The following is a 17,699-nucleotide window of genomic DNA, read 5'->3' as shown; positions in this document are numbered from 1 at the left end:
GGAGATAGGAATGGCGCTTGCAGAGTGCTCATTTATAATCCTTACTTTAGAAAACCCTGCGAAGCCCAAGTGAACATTTAGGGGTTTTTACTAATGTTTTAGAAACCTGGATAACCAAATGTTTTTTCCCATTTCTCTCTAAATATGGAATAGTTCTCTTTCATTAGAAGGTAATGTTCTGAAACCAGAATAAATCATTACAGCACAAAAATACCTGTTACAAGAAGAAAAATGATAAAGAAATAAAACCAGAAAAAATTAAAATCTTGGCATGCTCATGAATGATGATTTATAGTATAATTTGTCTTTGAACCCTTTATAGAAAAACCAGCATTTGCATCTTAATGGACCCATTTAAGGAAGGAATTCTTGCCTGGAGAATTCCATGGACAGAGAAGCCTGGCAGGGCAGAGTCCTTGGGGTCCGAAAGAGTTGGACATGACTGAGCGACTAACACTTCGGGAAGGGATGAAGCTTGTTAACCTCTCTGGCTTGGGGCTTCCCAGGTGGCTCAGTGGTAAAGAATCCGCCTGCCAATGCAGCAGACACAGGAGATGCGAGTTCCATCCCTGCATCAGGAAGATCCCCTGGAGGAGGAAGTGGCAACCCACTCCAGTATTCTTGCCTGGAGAACCCCATGGGTAGAAGAGCCTGGTGCAGGCTTACAGTCCATGGGGGCGCAAAGAGTTGGACGTGAGTGAGTGACTGAACACACCTCAAATATCTGCTTGGTCTGCTCTGGCTCCTTACGACTTGAACACCTGGGAATTATCTAACACAAACTTGCTCACCTCCTAGCTTCTCATATGCCCCACCCGCCATGATCTTGCCCATCAATCCCACCTAATAGATGTTGTTAGCAGGGCCTCATGACCTTCTCTTCCCTGCAGGAAGTTTTCAATGTGAGAGAGTAAGCTACGCATGGGCTTTCTTGCTGGCTCAGTGGTAAAGAACCCACCTGCAAAGCAGGAAACACAGGAGACGTGGGTTCAATCCCTGGGTTGGGAAGATCCCCTGGAGGAGGAAATGGCAACCCACCCCAGTAATCTTGCCTGGAGAATCCCATGGACAGAGGAGCCTGGTGGGCTACAGTCCATGAGGTCGCAAGAGAGTCAGACACGGAAGCGGGTGAGCATGAACACAAGCAACACACACACGGAGCAGCAAGACTCTTAGAACAGCTCTGACCGCGTGAACTCGGGAACCCACGCTGTCACCTTTCCACCGGGATCACCCCAAATGAAAGGGAAGACAAGTTCACTCCAGAAGTTCCTGCCGAACCCTTCCAGAAATCAACATGCTTTTGGTTTCAAGAGGAAAAAGCCAGAGTGTCTAAGCTCCGCATAACTGAACACCCAGCATAATTATGAGCATTTTTCCTACTGCCAATGTCTACTTCAGCAACTTTCTAATCATCCAGTAACGGAGAAAAGCACTGTAGTCGTTTGAGGCAATCAGCGGTTCGAAGTCGATGCTGACGCGGTGTTTGGCTCCACAATCAGTTTCTGTTAAAAACTGTTCTGCTAGCGGGGTGAGACAGGTGAAGCAGTCACGTGACCGCACAGTTCTCAGGGGCGCCTTGGGGTGGCTGGGGTCACACAGTGTGGGGCGTGGACTGTAACAGATGCTTTAATTGCATCTCAACAGTAAACGGGGCCGAGGAGAAACCTGGGGGGTGGCAGGTGGATGGAGGTTCTCAGCACTTCCAGGGACAGTTCACTGGGCTCAGAGGTATGACCCCCTTATCGTCCGTCAGGAGACCCCTTGAGGAAAGCCCCTCTGAGACGGAGGCCGCGTGCTCTGGGGGCCGGGCAGCAGCCCTCCCGCCCGCATTCCTGCCCGCGTGTGCCCTCGCCAGGCCGACGCCTCGCTGTTCACACGTCCTCGTTGCGGGTGACCGTCTGACACGCACACACACCCCCCGACGGCAGTGGGAGCCCCTCGAGCTCTCCCGGCATTCCAACACTGTTTCAAGAGGAGCCTTACTGAAGTCGAGATAAACGACACCTCGAGTCCCGATGGCCCCAGCCCGCCACACGGTAACGGGAAGGAAGAGGAGGCCAGCTGGACGGCAGCTCGGCTCTCCCCTTTACTCCTGCTCCTCCACAGTCTCCTGACCGGCCCCGGAATCGTGAGTACACACATTCCAATAATTTCCCAAATTAGGCTGACGAATAACTAATCTTATGCCTAAGTCACCCCTCCTATCCCTGTAATACACCAGCACTTTATTTTTTTTTTTTATTTTATTTTTTTTTACACCAGCACTTTAATTACTCCCTTTTCAGCTTCAGGGGCCAGTTCAGCCCCCCAGGCCTTCTCAGCGACGGCTGCGAACAGCCCTGGGACACACAGCGGGTTGCCGGAGCAGAGCCGCCGAGCCCCGGGAGGAGGCCGAGGGGTCCGGGGAGCTGTGGGCCTGCGGTGTCTGGTGCCTCCAGTCTGGGTGGTTATGAAGGACCAGCAGGTGCTCTGCCCACCGCGGCTGTGCCTGCAGTCTCACCACTTTATACCTAGAAACTGTACATCCTCCGGGTGACTCCTCAGCAGGAGTCGCCGGACAAAGTCGGGCAGACACTGCCAGTTGCCCTCTGGACAAAGTCGGGCAGATACTTCCAGTTGCCCTCTGCTTGCCCTCCCCTCTTCCTTCCTTAATAACGGACGGAAATGTGCCCAGCTGAGGGACCCTTTCCAGGCTCTCTGGCACAGAGACAGTCCATGAATTGTAAGCACGAGTCTGTGGCAGATGAGACTTCTAAGAAGGTTCCTGAAAAGTGGGCACACTTGATTATTTGGCCACAAGGCAGACCCTGTGCCTTCCTCCTTCTAGAATGTGGATGTGATAGCTGGCATCACAGCAGTCAGTTTGCAACCACGAGGCAGGTGCTGCAGATGGCAAAGCAAAAAAGGAGTGACCATAAAGCTGTCACTATGACTCCACAGAATCCACTGCCCGCCCTCTCGGTGTCAGAAAGATGAAAACACATCCCCACCTCATTTACGTTACTGTTCCTTTGGGTCTGTTTCTGGCAGCCGGATTCCATTCTGGGCCAGTTCAGCAGCTACACTTACTTCCCTGGGGCTGCTGTCCCAGGAAAACCCCTCTGCAGGGGTGCCTTCCCAGTGACGGCACGTTCCTGGGAGCTCCTGGCTGCAAAGCCTCTAGAGCACGTTAGTGACGCCAAGCGTGTGGGTGAACGGGACTGCCTTCCTGAGAACGAGGCCGGATTCTGTCCTGCTTCTCGGTCTTGTTTAACAACTGTGAGTCTTCACTTGCGGCCGAGGCTGAAGCCCCCAGGCTTGACCACGAGAGAGGAGTCCCCTCCACTCTCAGTGACCTGGCCTGGTGCATGACCCCAAGCACATAGTAGGCACTCACATCAATTTCTCAACACGTGTCCTTGACTTTACTAAATAGCAAAGAAATTGACCCCCAAATTTCTTTTTGTACAACTACCAAGATGGAGACAGTCCAATACCACAGTCCGTACTGGTCGTTGTCAGGGTGGACGGAGGAATACAGACAGCAACGCGGGTGTGTGTCACAGCCCAGCAGTTAACAATCTTTTCACCCACACTGCTTCCTTTTCTCTTCACAGCTGCCCTTAAAGTAGTCGGGGCGGGTGGAAATGTCAGAGCTTCACAAATGCAAAAAAAACCAAAAACAAAAACCAGAGGCAGAGAAGAGCTAAGATGTTTCTTGAAGGCAGATAAGTGGTACTGATAAGTAATAAGAGTCAGGCTTTATGGACTCTGGACCAGGGCCGGCTCTGGGGCTGCGCAGGCAGAAAGGTGTGCGTGTGTGCGCCCATGGTGAGTGTTCCCCGTGTAAGCGAGCCCCACGTGCACCCCATGTGAGCGAGCCCCGTGCCGAGGGACCAGCTCTCTCCTCTGGCCGTGTGTCCATCCTGATCTGCCAGGTGTGGAGCCCAAGAGACCAGTCCCGGGGCTCAGGCACGACCCTCAGACAAAAGCGGAAGCGTCAGAGGCTGACGCGGCCTGAGAAGCTCTTCTGGTGCCCGAGGGTCCAGGCCAGGGCAGGGCCTGGGAGCAGAGCACGGACCTGACTGAGTCCAGTGCTCGGGTCAGCTGCCCAGGCATCACTACCACACAGAGCACACGGGTCAGGGGTGCGGAAGATGCCAGGAAAGACGCATGCTGCTGTGATTTCTGAGCCCACACCGAGGCTGGCGGGATCCCAGCCTGCATCGAGGACACACAGAAAGTCAGAAGGGCCCTCCAGTGAGCAAAGACGTGGATTATGATCACCCTGGGGGCCCCGAGACCTGCTGGGGTTCTTAGCTACAGGCTCCCTGCCGGCCACCCAGTACCCGGGCAAAGGAACGGTGACTCAGCAACACCGGCCGACATGCAGATGAGAAAACCGCACGCGAGATCAGCTCATAAACAGCTGAGAAGAGAGAGACTCTGAACACCTCTGCTCACAGAGCTAGCAGAAGTCAGGTTCTCACCTGGGCGAGGAAGCAGACTCTCCCAACCTCACCCGAGCCGAGGCATCCAGAGCCGGCTCCACGTGGAGTCAGCGCCCGCCTCCAGCCGCGTCCAGATCCACGAGCCCCTCGTGCCAGAGGGGCAGCCACGCCGCCAGCAGTCAGGCCGGATGAATCCACTGTGGGGCCCCACTGACCTCAGAGGACCTCCGCCTGCGTTAGCCCAGCGACCTCAGACCCGCCCAACATGAGCAAAACATGCCCTGTTTCATCCCAGAAACTGCCAGTGAGCTGAGGAGGGGGCTGGGCTGGTCCCACGGGGCAGGACGTCCCAGCGAGAGCTCTTGTGGCAGGCTGGACGGGGTGGAGGGGCAGCCCAGAGGGGACATGTGTGAAGCTGTACGGCACACATCCGTGGCTCCTCTCCGCATTGGCGATCGGGGGAGCTCATCAGCTCACAGCCGGACCAGCGCCCTGCCACCTGCAGCGGCTGCCCCACCCTCGGACCCCTCCCGTCTCCCCTGCGCACCTGCCCACAGGTGCCGACACCCGTCCTCACACGGTGCTTGGATCACGTCGCTCACGGCCCTAAAGCTTCCCCCAGGACGGCGGGACAGACGCGGGACACAGCACCCCACAGCCCTTCTGGGCCAGGGGGAGACTGTGCCCCGCACAGAACATGAGCGCGCCGGCAGCTGGAGGAAACCGTCACTGTAAACAGTGCTGGGGGCTCTCAGCGGCAGTATTTGTCATTTTAAGTGTTTCCGGATTTATTGTTATTTTATTAAATGGACTAATTAAAGCAAGCGTTAACAGTGCAGGTTTTCCGCTATTTTCATCTTCCAGTGAGTGGTTAGGAGGTCAGGCAGACACACAGCCCTTCCTGCTGTCCTGCATGCTAAGTTTCTCTGCGCGTCACGGGAAGAGCAGGGCTGACGGCACTTAATTCGTGAGGAGGATTTATGGTCTCGGGGATGACAACAGACAGTCGATCAATACGGGATGATAATGACGGCGTGTAATATCAAGGAACATTAGGTCTCAGGCATGACTCGGGGAGAGATGTGGGCAGTTAGGAACCTTATCATTTGAAAAAGGTCAAGGCCTGGTTACAATAAAAACGCCTAAGCAAATAAACTCACACCTGTGAGTCAGGGAAGGAGAAAACTGCTCAACGAAAAAGGGTTTTAGATTTGGTGGGAAAATTGCTTCCCCAGGTCAGGCTCTGGGCTGCTCTGGTGCGCCACTGTGTCCAGAGAGGGTCTGCTTGTCACTGTGGAGAGCGCTGAAAGTGAAATCAGACATGGAGACTGTCTCTGAGGGTCCAGCCCTTCCTGGGGCCGAGACCCGGACCCTCCAGAGAACAGGGGAATTAACTGGAGATGACGGGGTTGGGTCTTGGCACATAAATGTAAGACCTGCTGACGTTACGGCATTCTGCCTGCTCAGTTTTGGCGGGTGGGTGTAGGGAGGAGTTTTTATGGATCTAGTGAATTGTTTGCTTTTGTAACTGGAAAAGGAAACCCAAAATGGGGGTGGAGAGCACGGAGTTGCAAACCCCACTACCAATAATTGTATTACATTGCTAAAAACAAAATACTAAATCATCATTCTGTTTGAAAAATGTTCACAGCTTCACACGGGACTCCACAGTCACCTTCACTGTAAAATTTACCATTATTCCTTTTAGAAAAAGTCAATTCCACAGGAATTTTCAGAATAAGTGGACCAGTTAAAGGATGTGTAGAGATGCATTCCGTCCTTAGGAACCAGAAAGTAGCAGACAGAATAATATACCCAATCCCTTTCTGTGGTTTTGCTATAGTTTACGAATAGAGGGAGAGATTAAATCAAATATGTGATTCATCCCCTTCTGATTGCTCCCTAGGGGACTGAACACTCTATTTTGATTTCAACAGAAATAAAAATTTCAAATATTGAGTGAGCTGAAATATTTCAAAATATTTCAACTCACTTGCTCCAACAGAACTTCGCGTATCCTGCTCCCCAGTGGAGAAGACCAGGCCGCCTCGGGGGGCTCACCTCCTTGCAGGGTGTACTCCGTCACGGCTCTGCTGAAGACGCCCAGGCCGGCTCCGTTGTAGGCAGCCACCTGTATCTCGTACTGGGTCCAGATGATGAGCTCCGTCACCAGGCAGTAGCTGACCTCAGGGCTGCTGATGTTCCTCTGCTGGTACTCCCCGGGCAGGCCGGCCAGGCGGTACCTGCGGCAGACCGAGAGAGGTGACTTGGGCCACAGGCTGGGTTTGCCCGAGGCTCCTCCACGCGGTTAGAGGAGATCAGGGGTAGACAGACAAGAATAAAGCCCAGAGGTCCGCCCCAGACGACACGGCTTCCACTTCCATCGCTAAGCAGGTCTGATCTAATCTCATAGTGACTAGAAGCTCTGGGCTAACAGGCCTCACACTTCAACCATGTCAGGGTTCAGGAAAAATGATCCCTTTTTAAGTGTCAGTTGTCCAGGGAGTACAGTGACTCAGGACCCCAACTTTCAGACGAGATTTCTAGGGGGTTGCGGCTATAAATCAGTCCTGGCGACCCCTTCCTCCAGTGACTCTGAAACGACGGAGGAAAGGAAGTGGACAGCGTGGTGCCTCGGTGTCCGGGGGCTGAGCTCCCTGCTGGGGTGGTGCATAAAGTCCAGAGTCAGAATGACTGGCTTTCAAAGGTGCTCACACTCCTAAAACATGGGTCCACTGCTAAGAGGGGCTTTTAGGGGACCTGTGAGAGGGCAATGTGCAGGCTCTTTTGTGTACGAAAGGCAGAGATTTAAAGTTGCACTTATTTAAAACAATGATGTACACGACTCTGAACACAGAAAACATATTAGCTGGGAAGTTGCTATTTGCACAGTGAAAGGGCTGTTGTAACATTATTTTGAGTGACAGATGTCTTCCATGATCATGTGTGCAGAAATGAATGGTTCCTCTGGGTAAGTTGAGGGGTGAGAGCTGTGGAAATAACTTCCTCAGGCATCATACAGCTTCCAAGAGCATGGAGTTTCTAGCCGAGAGCTGGCTCCTTCCTCAAGGAGACATGTCTCCGATGCTCGGTGGGGATGGCAGAGGTGCAGGAGGACACGGACCTGGAGTGGGGCGGGAGATGCACCCACTCCCCACAGCGGGCTGGGGTCTTCAGGCGCCTCCAGAACACTGAGCGATCCTGCAGAGTCCCGGTCAGCCACCATGCCGTCCCCAGGGCCACAGGGCAGGGCAGGGAAGGGCCTGAGCCAGACTCACTCGAACCGGCATGTCAGCAAGGCTACCGCCCTCAGAAAAAATAAGGAAATCTGAAATCCAAGCCTGGAGTGGGAAACAGCTCTCTAAGGAGCGTGATGAATGAAAACGCACTCAGGATGTACAGACATGGTAATAAAAGGTTCTTCATGAAAACCAGGGTTTTCTGAGACTCGTCTTTGAGTCCTTCCTGCTACAGGCCGCTTGTGCGCGGTGAGTCCTGCTGGAGAGGAGGCAGAGAGAATCGAGAGCAGGCAGGTCATGAAGAGCACGAGGGCCCAAGGCCTTCCTGCCTCGCGCCTGAGATGAGCCGCAGGACACGGGCCCTCAGCGGCCCTGCGGGGAGGCGCTGGCACACACGCGGCGTCCGCGATGGGCAAATGTGAAAGAGGCCTCACGCCCATCTGTGTCTCTCCCCCACCCCCTTCGACCCCGCTGCACCTCACTGGACTCTCCCTCCTGGGGTGAGCACCGCTCACGGAGGGCTGAACCGAGTCTGTCACAGGACAGCCTGTCTTCTAGGCAAGGAAGGCTTGGTGTGGCATCATCTGAGTACCAGCTATCTCCCCATGTACAGAACGGGGACTTTGAGAATAAATGGCCCTGGGACAATCAGACAGGCATTTTGAAAAAAAGGCAAATACTGGCTCCCACCCACACCAGACTCCAGAGTAGCCTTGCACGTGACTGGGCCCAGGACTGCAGGTACCCAGCAGGGTACAGTCAGGCGTGGCTGCTGGAGATTCCGCTTCACTGTCTGGTATGCATCCCAGGGAGAGCAGAGCCAGCCACCCAGAAGACCAACCCGGGAAGAAGACTCACGAGCTGGCAGGTCTGAGGCCAACTCTTCACCTCTCTGAGCCGTGGCTTCCTCCTCCCCAAGGTGACCCGGTAATAATGGCACCCCGTGGGGTCGGTTGGAGAATAGGATGAAACGATGGGTGCAAAGGAGCTGTGACGGATTAAAGCACCCCCAAAAAACATTTCTTTGCTGAGAACACTGCTTGTGTAGGAAGTGCGCTAACAGAGAACCCTGAGCTCTGAACCCTGGAACTGAGCCTGTCCACCCCTCCTCCCAGACCTATCTGTACGAGGCAGGGAGAATCCACCTCTCCCTTCCGGCAGGCAGCGTGGTCCATTCTGACCAGTGGCTCAGGGCACTCTTGTAATATTCACAGAATGTCTAGGAAGGTCATAATTAATAACAGAAGCGAAGGGCATCGTCCGCTGAAGGGCCGGATACGTTGCCCAGGAGACCGCCTCAGAGAGAACAAGAAGATTCTTTACATGGAAATAAACAGGAGAATGTTTTTAAAGGACATAACCCCTATGTTCCTCTCAAAGAAACACCCTGCCCATTATTATGAATATTTTATTACTGTGCACGCACTCTAACTACTTCTTACGGCCGGAGCAGCGGCAGTGATTTATTTCCACTTTGTTCTTCTGTGGACCGTGCTGCTAGTCTGACATGGAGTCCTGTGCCCCGGAGGGTACACGCTTGGAAACAGAGCTGATCTGCAGACTGGAGGAATATTCGGAAATGTTTCCCAGCAAATTCATTTTGGCATGGGTCTTTAATTTTTGAAAACTTGGGATATTCACGGCCTGTGTGGTACACCTGCGTCTCAGGGCTGTCTGGACTGAAGCCCCTGCAAATATGATGCCCTCTTTTCCAGCGCTTGCCTCCACTGACACCATCATGGAAAATCCTTTTAAGAGTTGTAATCCCACAAAACGGGGAGGTGTGCAGTGCCCGACGAGGCCTCTCGACATCAGAGAGCTTGTGTTAGGAAACTCCATGCCCCGAGCCTGGCTCTGTGGCCTGACTTTTAAAGTCCTTACTTGGCAGATGGAGCCCCAGGAAACTTTTCCTCCCTGTGGTCAAAAAAAGACAGAGGCGGATGGGATGACAAGCATGGGAGGGGGAGGCCAATTATCTTCATTAGTTGATGAGCAGGGGACCAGGGGACAGCTGGGCAAGCAGTGAGGAAAACCTGGGCTCGAGCAGCAGGAAGCGCTGGGCTGCTTTCCCAGGGGAGAGAGACCAGGCTCTGGAAGGACCCACGGGCCCATAGGTCCACCCATGGGTCCACAGGCGCCCCCTGCCCACAGCGGAGCGATTGGCAGTCTCCTCTGTGAACCAGGAAAGGGAGGCCAGGGGCTCAGAGACCGAGGGGGCCCTGCGTGCGGGTTCAGCCCACGGCCCTCGTGCAGCCAGGGGACGGCTGCATTTGAACTTCTTCAGGCAGATAATGATCTGGCTTGTGTTCAGAGGATAACTCATATGCTTGAGGACAACTGGAGAACAGCAGTGAATTGGTTGTGACAGGCACCCATTACGTGCGTATAGATAAATGTGTATTAAACGATGAGTGGGTGATTACATAAATACATGCTGGGGATGAGCTGACTTCTGCACGCAGACAATGGAGTTAAAGAAGTAACTCTCTCATAATGTTTTACGTTTAGCTATGGAGTTACATCACTCCACGTGAGACCTTTGTTAACCTGGTGTCTCCTGACCACAGGTTTAGCACAGGCGCGGGCTGGGCGTCTGCGAGGTGGACACCTACCAACCCTGCCCCTGGAGGCTGGTGACAGGTGGGTCCATGGCTGCACAGTCCATTAGGAGGGAGTTCACAGTTACCTTTTCAATAATGTTTTACTTTTTTCCTTTTACTTACGTTGACTAACTACTAAACCGATTGCTTTCACTGCCATTTTAAACCTAGCAGTAGTTTTTGGCAAAGCAGGTTCCTCTGCCAACCCAGCCAGGGCTGGTATGGTTCATGCGAGGTGCTCAGAAGCCAAACCCCTCCCAGAGGGGCAGGGAGAGCCAACTGGCCACTCCTGGGCCATGTCTGGTCTGCGGCTGGGAGGGTGTGGCCTGCCCTGTGTTTTAGAACATAATGGTTTCATTCCCAACACTGGAAAACTGTGAGAATGCACGTAAAAAAGTCAGGCTTTTACCTTTTTCTGGTAATTCAGGAAAACCTGGCAGCCCAACATACTAGCATGGTAAAAACTAGCTTGTAATGAAATTAATTGTATTCTTTTTAATTAAAAATCATTATACTTTAGAATGCATACCTCTGGTAAAAACCTAAGAGTGAAAGGATTTACAAGGAATAAGCATGCCTTGCTTCCAGCCTGGAACATTCCCCACTGTTCTGCTAAACTGCACCCCGTGAAGGTATGCATGCATCACGGCTGGATCTGCAGAGCCTGTCCCCGAGAGGCTGCCCACAGGCGCTCGTTCTCGCTGTTGGCCGCAGTATCCACCACCCCCGAGAGTCCTACCGCTGGCCTGAGTCTCTGGATTACTGCTGGGTCCTAACAGACATCTAAGCTTGTGACCTCAGCAAGACAGACCCTGGACTGTTCGCAGAGGCCTAAACGTGGCCGGGCACGGGCTACTTGCCTGAGGATGTATCCACGGAGCACCCCGTTGTGCTCCGTCTCTGGGGGTGGCTGCCACTGGACCATGATGGACTGATTGGTGCGCCCACTGGCCACTATGTTTTTCGGGGGAGCGCTGGGTGGCTCCTCGGGGAGCATCAATCTGAAAAGAGAGGGCGGGAGGGGAGGAGAGATGAGCCCCAGGAGCACGGGGCCCTCGCGCCCATTCTCAGTCCTGCTGAATCTTGAGCCGAACTGTGTGCTCGAATCGAATGACGAATAAAGCAAAGCACACAGCTGATCCGACAGGAAGGACAAATCAATATAATGGATCCGGAAGATACAGGGGCAAGCTTGTTCTGTCTGAGCGGCCCACGGTACCTCCGCCCTTTAAGGACCACCAGCTAGCGAGCCAGCTAGCGGCCCGAGTCAGGGGCTACTTCCAAATCGCTTTCTTCGGTGCCTTCAATATTTTGCACACCAAGCCCTCACGATGAGAAAACAGTGGTTGACAGCTCTCAACACTTCCACCGCACAGGCTCCGGAGAGCTCCTGCTGGCCGGGGAGGGCGCGCTGAGATGCGATGAAGCCCTTTCCCCAGGTCACATCTGAACAGGCTTGAGAGCAGTTACTGGCCTGGATGGGTGGGTGGTGGGGAGGACTCAGCATCAGGACCACCACTGGGGAAACGCGGAGCTCACTCTGCCTCCCGCGGACCTGCTGGGTGCTTAGGAGTTCCACCCCGCAGGCGGCAGGCCGCACAAAGGGCCCAGAGACACCGCCAGTTCTTTGATCTCGAGTACACAGGGGGCTCTGCGATCGGGAATGACTCCTGCCTGTGCAGTCGGAGAGCCCCAGGGGCCTAAGAAACTTTGCTCTGCAGTGAGGGAGCCCCTGCGAGTCCTCTTGGTTACAGGCTTCCCACTCGTGTCCGCCCCCCACCAAGGTCACTAAGGGCGGAGGTCGATGACCTCGAAGTGACCCTCCGCGCCCCACCCCCCCCCGCCGACGCTCGCGCTCGGCTCCCCTGGCCGCGCGGAGGCGGACGCTGCGCTCACCTGCTGGTCTCCGCGCTGTACTGGCCCTTGCCCACCTGGTTCACGGCGCACACTCGGAACTGGTAGGTGCGAGCCGGGGTCAGGCCGCGCACCGTGACGCCCGTCATCTCGGGGCCGACGTCTGACAGATGCACTTTCCAGGGAGAGTCTGAAAGGAGGAGCAGAACAAGTTCGAACCTCTGCAGGCGCCCGTCTGAATGATAACAAGGGAACGCAAAGTGCGTCCGCATAAACCGGCTCACTCGCTCGCCAAGGCAGACGGCGGGGTCGGCCCCACTGCGCGGAGGCTTGCCCTGAGGCGCCGGTCCGTGAGCCCAGCTCTGGACTCAGGCCGCCCGCTCCCGAGTCCGGGGGTACCCGCTGCCAACCCCATGCTGTTGTCTACACGTAAAGGGATATTTTTTGTTCAGCCTGCACGTGGCAGTTTAAACGGAACCAGAGCGTTGTTCCTCATTCCCATGTTCACTGGATAATGAGAAGACGCTCTCTGTCAGCTCACGTGGCAGATTGCAGATTTGTCTCCCAGAAAAGGATGCTGCACACGCCACCAAATGATAAATAAAAACTATATTCATTAACATTTTAATAAAAGAGGAAATGAGCATGAGAAAGACAGATGGGCCATGCATTCTGCCGCCCATCTGCGTGGCAGCCCGTTCCATCCACGCCCCTGAGCGGCTCTGGCTGGAGAGACGCGGAATGAAACTCACAGAGAGTTTAGGAAATCTTTTCCCCTGGCTTTCTCGGCAGGTGTGGAAGGGCGGCCCTGCGGGCCAAGGGAGCTCTCCCCTGCAAGGCTTCGGAAGGCTCTGCCGGGCCCCCAACCATCCCAGGGATTTCTCCGCAGAGTTGAGGCAGGCTTCTTGGCCCGATCACCTCGCAGAGCCTTAGGATGAACAAGCGCCCTCTGTCGGGTCCACTCGGAATCGCTCTGAGGCTGAACAGTGTCTTCAAGTTACCAGTGAAGTGAGACGGGGGGATGGGCGACTCTTCCGGGAATCAGATTGTCCTTCCTCTTCCTTGGAAACGGGGCTGCAATCGCTCGCCCACGTCTGAGACTGTCACACGGGGGTGACTCGTGAGCCTGGTGTCAGACAAGGCTCAGCTGGGACTGCAGACAGGCCTGCACGGCGCACACACAACATCACAGCCACTTCCGCCAAGACCTGGAGGCCTGCCCATGGAGACTTACGAGTCTGCGCCTGGGGCTCATCAGGAACGCGCTCGGGGACTTTATGGGTCAAGAAGTAGCCACAAGCTGTTCCGAAATGAAATGAGGCCCTCGGAGGCGACTCCTGTTGACCCGCACGCAGCGGCGACCATGCTAAGTCTGGACTCCTCCACGGAAGCCGCTCGTTCTGCAGCACTGCGTCAGTTGGGCCGTGAAGGCTGAGTCTTTTTAATTATTTCAAATAAAGCTGCTCCCAAAATGGCTTTCTGGGACGGCAGTCCTCGCCACCAGCTGGGCATTTGGGTCTTCCTGGCTTGTGCGTCTCGGTGATACAGGTGATCTACCGCTGACAAGGACCGCTGCTCTTATGCCTCCTTTAAAAATGCAACGTGTGCGTCTCCAACTAACTATAGAGAAACTCGCACCAGTGTCTCCTTTTACTTTGGGAGCCCGAGGCCCTTCTAGGGCATCAAACAGCTCATGGTGATATGGTTTTCTGGGCAGGTTCCCTTACAGAAGAGAGTTCTCTGTCACCATAGAGGGGGAGAGACGTGCCTCTAGTGTCAGTATCACTGGATGTGGTTGGTGGGAACCAGGCACGCAGAGTCAGGCTTCAAAGGAGATACAGGTTCCATCCTGAAGATGGCTGATACCCGGTTGAAAAGACAGAGGCCGAAGTTGACTCTGAGCTCTTCCACTTACAGTGCTTCAATTGTGTCCCTCCTTCTTATATGAAAATGTGTATTGTGTGTGATTAGTTGTTCAACTGTGTCTGACTCTGCGACCCCATGGACTGTCCGCCCGTCAGGCTGCTGCGTCCATGGGATTTCCCAAGCAGGAACACTGGAGTGGGTTGCCATTTCATCCTCTAGGGGTGGCAGTTCCTCAAAAAGTTAAAAATAGGATTACCATGTGATCCAGCAATCCCATGTCAAAATATATACCCCAAAGAATTGAAAGTAGGGTCTCAAACTGGTGTTTGTACACTCATGCTCTTAATAGCATTATTCATAGTAGCTAAAAGGTGGTGCAAACCAAGTGTCCATCAACAGATGAATGTATAAACAGAATGTGGTCCATCCGTGACGGAATGTTAGTCAGCCTTGAAGAGGGAGGAAGTTCTGAACTAGGCTCCCACATGGATGAACCATGAGGACATTATATGCTTAGTGAAATAAGCCAGACACAAAAGGACAAAAAAAAAAAATTCCACTTAAATGAGACGCCTGGAGTGATCAGATTCACAGGGCCAGAATGCAGAGGGCTGGGGCCCGGGAGCCGGGGAGCTGTTTAATGGAACAGAGCTTCAGTTCTGCGGGACAAAACGAGTCCGCGGACTGGTAGCACAGCACTGTGAATGTACTTAACGCAACTGGGGTGCACACGTAGACGTGGTTAGGATGGAATGTCTCATGTGTGTATCTCACCACAATGAGAAATTTTACCTGATTCACACATAGCGCAATGGGGTACACCACGTGAGTCCTGAGACCAGGGCAGCGCGATGCCTCTGGCCCAGGCCTGGCCCCGGTGGGGACCCTGCTGGTGCTCCCGTCTTCACCCAGACTCTCACGACCACCCCCACCTTGCCTGTGCCTGGGGGCCTGGCAGGCGGGGCAGGGCTCGTCCCTCCTCACTGGAGACGCTGTCTGCACTCTTCACACCAAGGTCTTCTCTTCTTTGGGGCAACTCTGCATAGCCCCTCCTCAGGCTCTGCGGCTCCCCGGGCCCTGCGACCATGGGCGAGTCTAGCCCCGCAGTTGCCGGCCCCTGGTCACTTAGCTCCCTCCCCCCAGTCCTCCGTCAGCTCTTCTGCATAAAGGCCCCCTTGACCATAAGCCAAGAGTGCGCCTGCTCCCGTGGGGTCTTGAGCGACATGACGCAAGAAACTGTCTCTTCATCCCTCTCTTCCTACAGAGAAGGAAGGGTCTGCGAGCAAACAGCTCACCTGCTCAGCCAGGTACGGCGGCGACTTCACAAAGGGGCAGCGTTAGAAGGACAGTGGTCCAGCCCGTGGACTAAAGATGAACCGCACAGGGCAGGGGCTGAGAAGCGCCCGGACGCCGCCTTCCAGCCCCACGCAGGCCCCTCTCCCCCCACCCCCGACCCCCGACTTGGCCCCACACGGCGCCCTGACTCGGGGCCATTTGTTCACACAGGGTGTAAACAGCTCCTGGAAGTGCACCCGAGCCGCAGGAGCCGCTGCCGAGTCTGATTTGACAACAGGGCCTATTAATCTGCTTCGGACCCTGGGGCTCTGCTCAGTCCTCCTGCTGCATCTATAGGATTCTTTATTTGTTCTTTTTCCCTCTCCTGCTCCAAGATAAAAGATCTGGCAGGAAGAGAGATTAAACTGAAAACTAATACAAATGAACCCGATCCATCTCATGGGCACTCTGATTTGTATCAAAAAAAAAAAAAAAAAAGTGGTTCTGGGGAGGATTTGCCCATTTACAAGCTTCAGAATTGCTAGCTTGCTGAGAAGTGTTAAAATTTAAGTAGCAACTCTGTTCCTGACAATCAATAACACAAAATCCCTTTAAAAGATTCTTTCCCCCAGTGCTCACAGAAGAGTACCAGGAGATGCTTCTCTTAGGGCTGGAATGCAGAAGAACCTTTTGATAGAGGAAACCACCCCATAAAAGTCTCAATAGTTTCTTCCCTCCCCTTTGGGGATGCCCCTTGCTCCTCTGATCTAGAAGAGTAAGAAATTCCAGTCTTCCCCAGCTGGGCTATGAAACAAACCTCTGCTCCACAGATGGGCATCACTGAGCCTTTTTCTTGGCTTCCAGTGCCCGGAAACCAGGAGGCGGTAATCACCCCTGCACTCCGTCTGTTGGTTAAAAAGTTGATGGTTTTCAATCTTCCCAAATGTACTGGAAGCTTTTTTTTTATTTAAAAAAAAAGAACACCATTTTCTCAATTAAAGGTACTCGAGGAAGGAAACTACTTTCCAAAGAAAATTTCCTTAATTGCCAAAAAAAGCCGTTATCACTGTCACTACCTAATGTCTGTGCAGCCGTCTGTCTCCTGGAGGCTTTCACATCCGTGACCACACGAGACCTCTAGAGGAGGAGGCACTCTCTGCCCGCTTAACAGGCCGAGAAACCAAGGCTCCAAGAAGTTTAAGTAGCTTCTCCCCAGACATACGGGCTGTCGCCACCTGGACTCCTGGGCGGGCCAGCATCACTGACAGCAGAGTGGTCTCCACTGTCTCCTCGTGGGACAAGGTACGGGGTGGCCAGCAGCACCCAGGAAGTACATGCACGCACACACACGTGGGCGCCAAGAAGGCACACACAACCAGGGGCTGAGTGTCTCTGGGTGACAACGAAGATGCAGGAACCAAGATGGCACCAGGAGGAAGCAAGCAGCCAGAGCCTGGAGACACTGGACAGGAAGCGCCCTCGCTTCTGCGCTAGGGAGAGCAGGGGCCAGGGGTGGGAGGGAAGGCAGGGCCTGGGGTGGGGGGCCGGAAACAGGGAAAGTCGATCAAGAGATGAAAGAGGCGAAGCCACCAACACGACAGACGGACCTGGTTTGGATCCTGATTCAAGTAAGTCAACTGTGAAAAGGCTTTTTTTTTTTTAATAGGGACGCTTAAATGTGGACTGAGTGTAAGATGATATTAAGGATTCTGTTAATTTTGTTTGATGTCCCTGTTTGAGTATTTACTGCCTCACTTATGGATGAAATGACAAAATCTCTGGCACTTCTTTTAAAATACTCTGGCAAAAAAGAGTGGGGGGACTGATGAAAGAAATACGGTAAACTCTTGATGGTTTTTGAAACCGAACACAAGAATACTCTGTACCTTTGTGCGTATTTAGTATTTTTCCTGATGAAAAGTTTGTAGAAAGTGACTGTTTTTCACAGCATTGCCAGCAGTGAGCATTTTGACTGTCTTCAGTTGTACACTTGGTAGATGAAACGATGAGATCTCACTGACGCTGTCCCTTGTATTTTTTTGTACAAATAAGAATGAACATGCTTTCATTAAAACAACTTCCCCCATGTTACAGAGAGAGCTAAGAGGAAAATTAAGATGCAAATTTATTCTTTTCCTAATTGTCATTCCACTGCTGATTTGGCTACAAGTGTCTGCACACTGTGTCTCCTGAAATAGAAGAGTATTATTGTAAGAATTATAATAATAGATAGCCACCTAAGTGGGGCTTCCCAGGTGGCTCAGTGGTAAAGAATCCGCCTGCCAACATAGGAGACGCTGGGGCGATCCCAGTGTCAGGAAGATCCCCTGGAGGAGGAAATGGCCAACCTACTCCCGTATTATTGCCTGGGAAATCCCATGGACAGAGGAGCCTGGCGGGCAAGTCCACAGGGTCACGAAAGAGTCAGACAC

At 53.5% G+C, this 17,699-nt stretch overlaps 1 protein-coding gene across 2 annotated transcripts in view; it reads right to left on the bottom strand.

The window, feature by feature from the left end:
* Positions 1-17,699, bottom strand: part of SDK1 (sidekick cell adhesion molecule 1) — a 715,166-nt gene that overhangs the window by 136,442 nt on the left and 561,025 nt on the right. For both annotated transcript variants that reach the window (XM_065923726.1, XM_065923727.1), the window contains exons 15-17: positions 12,169-12,316; positions 11,133-11,273; positions 6,495-6,676 (exon numbers count right to left, since the gene is read on the bottom strand). In XM_065923726.1, coding sequence (XP_065779798.1) covers positions 6,495-6,676; positions 11,133-11,273; positions 12,169-12,316 — 471 coding nt within the window. The remainder of the gene's footprint in view (positions 1-6,494; positions 6,677-11,132; positions 11,274-12,168; positions 12,317-17,699) is intronic.

The sequence above is a fragment of the Muntiacus reevesi genome, chromosome 2, assembly GCF_963930625.1.
Source record: "Muntiacus reevesi chromosome 2, mMunRee1.1, whole genome shotgun sequence".
In the NCBI taxonomy this organism is placed as follows: domain Eukaryota; kingdom Metazoa; phylum Chordata; class Mammalia; order Artiodactyla; family Cervidae; genus Muntiacus; species Muntiacus reevesi.
Note: the sequence above shows the minus strand (reverse complement) of the source record. Positions and strands in the feature narration are given on the sequence as shown.